Source organism: Orycteropus afer, unplaced genomic scaffold, assembly GCF_000298275.1.
Source record: "Orycteropus afer afer isolate SDZICR_OR568_19922 unplaced genomic scaffold, OryAfe1.0 scaffold00137, whole genome shotgun sequence".
NCBI lineage: Eukaryota > Metazoa > Chordata > Mammalia > Tubulidentata > Orycteropodidae > Orycteropus > Orycteropus afer.
The window spans coordinates 6,199,129-6,208,737 of NW_006921724.1; the positions used below are offsets into that span (position 1 = coordinate 6,199,129).

The 9,609-nt window shown below is 42.5% G+C and overlaps 1 protein-coding gene across 1 annotated transcript; it reads right to left on the reverse strand.

The window, feature by feature from the left end:
* Nucleotides 1-279: 279 nt before the first annotated feature.
* LOC103200971 (beta-1,3-galactosyltransferase 5-like) lies at nucleotides 280-1,215 on the reverse strand. Its single transcript, XM_007945565.1, has one exon. The coding sequence runs from the start codon at nucleotides 1,213-1,215 to the stop codon at nucleotides 280-282; it is 936 nt and encodes a 311-aa protein (XP_007943756.1).
* Between the last annotated feature and the right edge of the window lie 8,394 nt (nucleotides 1,216-9,609).

Sequence of the window (9,609 nt, forward strand, 5' to 3'; positions counted from 1 at the left end):
TTCACCCAAATCACAATAAAAAAAAAAAAAATGTAAAAAAAAAAAAGAGAGATGCTATCAGTTATTGCTTGGGACACCCAGTAGGAAATACTCGTGGTCTCATGTATGCTTATATTCTAGCTTGGATCTGGAGCACAGCAAGCTATTGTCCTTGCCCTTCTGCTTCTCCCTTTCTTGTTTCCTTTCCTATTGAGGACTCTCAATAATACATTCTACAGCTCTTGACAACAATCCCTGTGGGTTGCTTGATGTTTGTCTGAATGTGCCCTTAGGCTTGCTTCAGACACCTGGGCACGTTTCTCCCAGAGAAATCTCCAGAGCATGCCAATAGGCCAACATTTCCGGAGGTTTGATAAAATGGCAGGCCACAATTTTCTTAAAGCGACATGTGGAAAAGCTCAGCCCTTCAGGGAAAAACGTCTGCTCTGAGTGAAGTTCCTCCAGCTTGATGTTCAGTTTCTCAAGGCAGAGTCCCACAAAAACATCTTCTAATTTAATGAAGGGGACACTGTCAGAAACATTATACACCTGGCTTGCAACATCGCTAGAAAAAACATAGCCCGTGCCAGAACAAAAAGGTGGGTACTTGTCCCATGGGTACTCAAGTTTGCTGACAAACCACTTACTGAATTTTTTCCTAATTGGGAATTCATTCATTTTTAAGAAGCCAGTGAAAAACCTAGTTGTTCTGTTTTTCTTTAGAAGTAGTTCAGTCAGATAGTGGACATTTACAAACATGTCTGAGTCTGTCTTCATCACAAAGGTGGCCTGAGGGCAGAAGTAGTGGACCCATTCCATGCCCATCATGGTCTTCAGAGTCAAATTGAAATAGACATCTGTAAAGTCCTTCTGGATAATGTCTCGATGTTGCTGGCCTTCCTGGGTCATTGCTGTCATTTCATGCTGTTCAGTTGTGGCTCCCAGGAGAAAGAAGGTTTTTATTTGTTTTCCTTGCACGACCATTTCTCTCCCCCAAGTCTGCCTGATGGTCATCCGAGCAATCACCTGACTGGGTGAGGAAGTCACCAGCAGGACAAGGAAGGGAGAATTCTGCCTGCAGTCTACTTCCGGGAGCTGAAGGAAGTTCCCACTTATTTTCTTGAAAACAGGCAGCTCTTCTTCAAAAAAAGTCAGACTGTTCATGCCAAAATATAAGCAAAGGATCCCCAGAACCAGTAGGAATATATATATGCATCTCATCTTCACGTGAGACATCTGCAAGGAAGAAAATAAAATTATTAGACCTCAAAAGCATGAAGATATGTGTGGTTTTACTTTGGGCAGTTAAGATGGGAGAAGAGACACATGATTCCTGAACCATGGTTCTGAAACTCTGAATCCCATTGCATATAGAAGTGATGTTCTATGGTCAATAAGTTGAGCAAAGAGGATTCCAAGCACCTTCTCTCCAGAGAATAGAGGAAGAGCACCAGGAATCTCACACTGGTCCTGGCTCTGCCTTCTGTCAGCCTTAAACTCTGGAAGCCTCAGATATCTTGTCTGTAAAATAAGGGAACAGATCTCTCATTAGTTCCTTCATTGGTCCATGTGCCCTTGTCCTTTCGTGACTTCATGATGGACTTCATGTAGAGACCCTACAAGATTGGAAAATATATTCTAAACCTAATGCATGGAACATTTACATTTCTTCCCTGAGCACTGTTGTATTGTTTCCAGAAAGCAAGACAAGTTTTCTTACTTGTACAACTACCTTGGAATTGTATCTCCACTAGCAGTTGTTGTTACCTGATGTCAAGTCAAGCTAGCCTGTAGGGTTTTTTTTTTTTTTAGCTTTAATCTTTATGGAAATAGATCACGAGGACTTATCATCCATGGAGCCACTGGGTGGATTCAAACCACCAACCTTCAGGTTAATGCCAACCAGATTCCTCTCTTTTGGGAGAAGATGTTATTTATTTTTTTTAGGTTACAGTTTAAAATCTCCTGTCTGATTCTTTCATCTTTGCCCACCCATCTCTGCTATTCTTGGAATTCAGAATTTTCATTGCTAATGTTATAAGAAAACAAATAACTTACATTTTGCTGGGGGAGATGAACCACCGGTTTGAAAGCTAAATGAATGGGATAGATACAAAGAGGAAATTTGTTTCAGAAAGTTGTCAGTGTAGGATGCTTGACACCATTAGGTGCTGGGCTTGGTTTGTTTTCCAGAAATGATGCTTCTGTTTACTCAGGAATCACTAGAAGCAATACCAAAAAAGAATAATGTCTTTCAAATCACACACTCATTACTGATCAGTCTCAGTTTGCTGTTCCTGATTCTTGCTCTAGTGCTGGTTTACTACCTACCTATATTACTATTAGCCAGCACATGAGCCCCACACTCAGCCTCAGTTTTCTCATCGGTAAAATGGGGATGATCAAGGCAAACACAGTCTACCACATGGTTCACTTGTCAGCAAAGATGTTGTTAGATGCCGTTGAGTCAGCTCCAACTCATAATGACTCTATGTACAACAGAAGGAAACACTACCCAGTCCTGTTCCATCCTCAAAATCATTGCCATACATGAGTCCATCATTGAAGCCTCTGTATCAATCCATCTCATTGAGGGTGTTCCTCTTTTTTCTGATCCTCTATTTTACCTAGCATGATATCCTTCTCCAAGGATTGGTACCTTCTGACAGCTTGTCAAAAGTATGAGAGATGAAGTCTGGCCATTCTTGCTTCTGGCTATACTTCATCCAAGACAGATTTGTTCATTGTTCCAGCAGCATGGTACATTCAATATTCTTGGCCAACATCACAACTCAAATGTATCAATTCTTTCATGGTCTTCCTTCTTCATTGTCCAGCTTTCACATGCATATGAGGTGATTGAAATTGCCATGGCTTGGGTCAGGATCACCTTAGTCTTCAAAGTAACATCTTTACTTTTTAACACTTTAAAGAGGTCTTTTGGAGCAGATTTGCCCAATGCAATACATCGTTTGATTTCTTGACTGCTGCTTCCATGGCATTGATTGTGGATCCTTGACAATTTCAGTATTTTCTCCATTTACCATGATGTTGCTTGTTAGTCCAGTTGTGAGGATTTTCATTTTCTTAACGTTGAGGTGTAATCAGTATCAAAGGCTGTAGTCTTTGATCATCAGTAAGTGCTTTAAGTCTTCTTCACTTTCAACAAGCAAGGTTGTATCCTCTGCATATTGCAGATTGTTAATGAGTTGTTCAAACAGAACAAGGGTATACTGCCTACTTTAAAATCAGGAAGGGTATGTGTCAGGGTTCTATCTTTTTACCAAATTTAATCAATCTGTATGTTGAGCCAATAATCTGAGAAACTGGACTACGTGAAGAAGAATGCAGCATCAGGATTGGAGGAAGACTCATTAAAAACCTGTGATATGCAGATAACAAAAGCTTGCTTGCTTGATTGCTGAAAGTGAAAGTGAAGTTGGCAATGATAACAACATGCAAATATCCAAGAATCCTTGTAGGTCTGGGGAGCCAAGATAGCACCTCCTAGCTTCCAAGGAGACGTGAAGAACTCATACATTACAGATCAATTTCTCATCTCTTCATCACAGTGTGTAGCTGGTGCCTAAAGAATTTAACAACAACAACCAAAAGCCAGTTGCCAATGATTCTGACTCTGTGATCTCATGTATTTCAAAATAGAATGGTTTTCCATAGGATTTTCAATGATTGTGATTTTTTGGAAGTAGATTACCAAACCTTTCTTCTAAGGCACCTCTGTTGTTGTTGTTATGTGATTTCGAGTCATCTCCAACTCCTAGCGACCTTATGTACAACAGAACTAAACACTGCCTGGTCCTGTGCCAGCCTCACAGTCCCTATTATACCTGAGCCTATCACTACAGCACCTCTGGGTGGATTCAAACTACCCACCTTTTAGTTAGTAGTACAGCCCTTAACCATTTGCACCACTGGGTCTTCTAAAGAATTTAACACAAGGAAGAGATTCATCAATTCTCAGATCAGTGTCAGTGTCTGAAAAACATCATCCTGGATGAGAGGACAGAGAGGCAGCAAGAAAAAAAAAAAATGGTAGGGACAAATGAGGAAAAGGTAGGTGATTTTTGTTGCAGAAGGATAACTCAAATTTCACCCAAATCTGTTCCAAATATATTCACCTTGGTTGTTGTGTGCTGTTGAGTCAATTCTGACTCATAGGGACACCATGTGACAGAGTAGAACTGCTCCATAGGGTTTTCTAGGCCTTAATCTTTACAGAGGGAGCTCTGGTAGCATAGTGGCTAAAAACACTTGACTGCTAACCAGAAGGCTGGCGGTTCAAACCCACCAGCCACTCCTCGTAAGTAAGGTTGGGCAATCCTACTTCCGTAGTGATACTGCCTTGGAAACCCAAGGAAGGGTCACTATGAGTCGGGGCCGACTCGATGGCACATAACAATAATCTTTACAGAAGCAGATCATCAATTTTCTTTCTCATGAAGCCCTGAGTGGATTTGAACCACCATTCTTCTGGTTAGCAATCAGCACTTAATTGTTAGCAGCCCCACCAAACCAAATCAAACCCACTGTCACTGAGCTGATTCTGACTCATTGCGACCCCCATTGGGTTTCCAAGGTGGTAAATCTTTATGGAAGTAGATTGCCCAGTCTTCCTTCTATGGAGTGGCTGGTGGGTTTGAACCACCAACCTTCTGGTTAGCAGTTAAGTATCTTAGGCACTCCGCGCCAGGGCTCCTTATATTCACCATAAAAGGAATTCAATAATCACAGGGCTTTCTTGCAATAGCTACTACTCCAGGGATCCTTTTCCTGGAGGCCCCTTTAGCCAAGTTTGTGTTATTCTCAGCTCCTGGTGGAGTTCCTGTCTGGCTGCAGCTTACACATGTACTCTTCAACTCTGGAGAAGAAATCATTGTGGGAGGCAGATGAAGGCAAGAACTCCTTGGATCAGGGGGTCTGGGTGGTGAGAATTCTCTCTTTCTTCCTGAGATTATTGGTTTGCATGACTAAGGTTTGTAGGTTATTTTGGCAGAGAAAGGGTGATGGGAATCAAAGTGCATCTCCCTGCCCCCAAATACATTTTAGAGAGAAACATGAACACTAAATGCAAGAAGAAGAGTATATTTTTCTTCTTTTCTTTCTTTCTTGGATAATTTTGTTTCTTCAGTTGTTTTAGTAGTAAACCTTAAGCTTTTATTTTCCCAACGTGCTTTTCCCAGGACCCCTCACTTGGGTCTAAATACCAAAGGGGGGGTTGCTTATCTGTGATGGATGAAGGGCACTCTCCCTTGGCCATGGCCTTGGCCTTTCACTTGATGTCAAATGGCATCCAGGACACAGAGCAAGTGCCAGGCCTAAATGGCAAAGCTCTATGTGGTCTCTGTTTTCAGTGCACTTGTAAACTTTACCTGCCTAAAATTAAGGGACCAACAAGGAAACCCTGCAGAGGTCACATCCAGAGTCCCCATTTACCAAGACCCTGAGTCTTTGATTGTGTCTATATAATGTGTCCAAAGAATGAGTTGGATTCCTGAATCCAATGTTATCTGAAGGGTGGATCTGGACAGGGCAACTTATACCATCAAGGGTAGAGAAATTGGACCAGCATCTTCCCAGAAAGGAAAGTGTGTGCCTACCAGGCTCATGTCCTCCTGAGGCTGCCTAGGAGGCAGGAGTCCACAGTGCAGGGCAGCTCTGCCTTCTTGCACAGGGACATCAGCAGGCACTTTGTCTGAAAGCCCACCTTCCAACACTTGCACCAAGTGTGTGGCCTGACCAGCAGTCAGCAATTCATTTAGTGGATTCTGCATCCAGGGCATTGCCCTTTAGCCCATGATCCATGTAGACAAGGAGATAGAGCTTTGCAACTACAGTAGAGAAATATTGCATGTAACTAACAAATGACCTCAAGCCTGAGAAGGTGGCATCCCCTTCCTCCTATGTCCCCTAGTGCTTAACAGCTCCTTGCTGCCTGTACCACCCTCTGTCTGTAGCTTCAGCTTCATGCATAGGTCACTGTGCCCTTTCTGGCTGGGAGGGCTAGTCTGGACCAGGGGTATGTCTTATGCTCCCTTTAATCCTCCAGAGGACTGTTTATGGTTTAGGTACTGGAAGCATTTTGAATTAAAGTGGAGCACTTAAGTAAGTAACATGAATGGTTTCTGGGCAGGGAAAGGATGGCTGGTGGAATACCTCTAAGCTGGTATCCTAACTACTTTCCTGTTGTTGTTGTTAGGTGTTGTTGAGTTGGCTTCAACTCATAGTGACCTTATGTACAACAGAATGAAACACTGCTTGGTCCAGAGCCATCTCCACAATCCTCGCTAGCTTGACCCTATCATTGTAGTCATTGTGTCAATCCATCTTTTTGAGTCTCTTTTCCTTCTTCACTGACCTTCTATTTCACCAAACATGATATCCTTCTCCAGGGAATGGTTCCTTCTGACAACATGACCAAAGTAGGTGAGACAAAGTCTGGCCATTCTTGCTTCCAAAGGAGCACTCTGGCTGTACTCCTTTCAGGATAAATTTGTTGATTCTTCTATCCATCCACAGCATTTTCAGTATTCTTCACCAAAACCATAATTCAAAGGCATCAACTCTTCTTTGGTCTTCCTTACTCATTGGCCAGCTTTCACATACATATGAGGTGATTGAAAGTACCATGACTTGGGTCAGGTGCATCTTAGTCTTCAAAGTAACATCTTTGCTTCTGAGCACTTTAAAGAGGTCTTTTGTAGTAGATTTTCACAGTGCAATATGACGACATTTGATTTCCTGACTGCTGTTTCCATGGGTGTTGATTGTGGATCCAAGTGAAATGAAATCGCTGACAACTTCAATCTTTTTTTCATTTATCATGATGCTGCTTATTGGTCCAGTTATGAGGATATTTGTTTTCTTAATGTTGAGGTATAATCTGTACTGAAGATTGTAAGTCCTGTTTGCTTTCAACAAGCAAAGTTGTGTCATCTGCATATTGCAAGTTGTTAATGATTCTTCCTCCAATTTTGATGCTACATTCTTCTTTTATAATCTGCCAGTTTGTTGTACTGTGGTGGCTTACATATTGCTGTGAGGCTGGATGTTATGCCACCAGTATTTCAAATACCAGCAAGGTCACCCATGGTGGACAGATTTCAACAGAGCTTCTGGATGTAATCTTTATTGATTTATGGAGCTGAGTGCCACATTTTTACCCCGTGGAGCAACTGTTAAGTGGGAACCATCAAACTTTCTGTAAGCAGCTGAGCACTTAACCACTGTGCCATGATGGCATAGGACTGAGCAGCATTTTATTCTGTTGTAAAAAGAAATTTAAAGGAAATAAATTGTGTTGAAAAAATTTATCCAAATATTTTAGAAATGTGCTAGAGTAATGCATATATGTCATCATTGCATTCAATAATGGTGTCTAGCTGTGGGTTTAATAACTACCTTGATATTAAAGGCAGGGTGAGCTTTAGCCTGTGGTGGGCAAATACACATACAAGTGGCCCCTGAGTGATGATGATACTTCAACACTAATGATGACAGTGATTTTAAGGGGAATATGTTACTGCAGATTTATAAGGCATTTGGTGAGATATCTCCCACATTTCCACTCATTCTAGGAAGGTTTTTTTGGTCTATTAATTTTTTTTTTTTTTTGGATGGCTAAGGACTCTCCTGGGGTCTGGAAATCAGAACTGGGGTGGAATCAAGTAGACTGCTTGTGGGCTGCACATTTTGCCATTTTTATTTTTGATGATATATATTTTTGACTTCATGAAAGGGTGGTGATAGTGGCTGACAATAAATTTTTTTTTCCTACTTAGCAAAATAAGGAAGCTCTGGTGGCCTAAGACATTTGACTGTTAACCAGAAGGCTGGCAGTTCAAACCCACCAGCCACCCTTGGAAGGAAGTTTGGGTAATCTACTTCTGTAGAGACACTGCCTCAGAAACCCAAGGAGGAGTGGTTATGAGTCAGTTCTGACTCCATGGAAGTGCATTGTGTTGCAAAATAAAACATCAACATCATTTCAGCCCCTCCCTTCCACTGACTTCTCCCTCTCCCACTGTCATTTGAAGGAAATTTGGTTGTAATATACTCTAGCTCCTCATGTTAGCCCAGTGGACACCCAACAGGAGACATCTTTTGCCTGTGTCCACTCACACTACCTGACCTTGGCTCAAGTGAGACATCTGATTTCCTGTGACTCACCAGCCACTCCTTGGAAGGAAGGTTGGACAATCCTACTTCCGTAGTGACACTGTTTCGAAAACCCAAGGAGGGGTCGCTATGAGTCAGGGCTGACTCGAGGATGGCAAATAACAACAACAACAACAACAACATCACAGAGCTGGGGGCGGGGGCAGGGAGAAAGCATGTTGGAGGCTGGAGTCTGCCTAAAGAGGTGTTAAGAGGGCACCTGTGACCTCCTCTTTGGTGAGAAGGGAATTTAAAGTGTCCAAAGCCAGTGAGAAATGGTATTTTCCTCTGCCTTGTACATCATCTCATGGTAGGTCCAAGAACAGCTGTCTCATTCATCATTGTCCTTTCATGCTCATGTATTTGTAGATGGTGTTGCTGGGTGGTGAGAAGTTATAATAGGGAGGTGCTTGCAGGCTTGTTCTCCTAGCTCTCTGTGCTTTTGAGGCCAACCAGTGAACCTAGGAACACTTCCTCTTGGATGAGTTTTTAATGCAGTCCATGGCTGTCACAAGGGGAAGAGAACACCAGATCCCCATCTCAGTCCCTTTTATTGCCTCAGAAAACCTCTTCTCAGTGCCTCTAGAGCAGACAGGGGTCCAGGTGCTAGAGTTCAATGGCATATAAAGACCAATTTTGAGGGCTTATAGTTCATAGAATAAGTAATGACTGTGGTATGGCACAGCAAGATGGTAGAGGAGTTCAGAGGAAAGGGGATCCCTCCTGGAAATGTTCAGTGAAAGCTTCTCTAGGAGGCTGACAAGCAGAGGCAGAGAATCCAGAAGTTTTGGTGGGTTCCAGGAACAGTGAGTGGAAAGCTTAGAAATGAGGTTGGAGACACAGGCAAGATGAGGTCAGCATAGCCTTGAAAAGCTTCCTTATTCTGGACATAGGCTGAGAATATCAAGGGTCCATAGTCCTTCTCAGAGCTATATAAAATAATGAGTCTGGGTATGATGGGGCAGCTCTACCCTCCCCACTAATGCAACAGAAGAGCCTTCTGCTTACATAAAATATGGCAGCTTCAATTAAACAAGGGATTTAGGAGATTAAAATGAGTGATCCGTGCTACTGACCACTCGTCTCAGAATCAGTGAATTTTAGAGCTGTAAGCCATTTTAGGGATCTCCTCTCAACATTTATCGAGCACCTACTATGTGCAAGGCATGGTGCTGGTCATGGTGGGGAGAAAAAAGATGAGTACTCATGAGATCTCTTTGGATTTTCCTCAGTTATGTAGAAAGCTGGACTTTCCTCCTCTGTACTCATTCCCCAGAGGAAAACGTTGCTCTTTTCCTGGATAAGAATCAGTTGTGCTTCCTGTTGGGTAGCTGCATCCTTGACCCTGACATGCTAGACTTTTATCTTGTGAACACTGAGATGACCTTGCCCGATCTCATGACTCCTGTTCAGGCAGGACAGATATAGGTGCATGAATGTGCTGGGGGTGGGGTG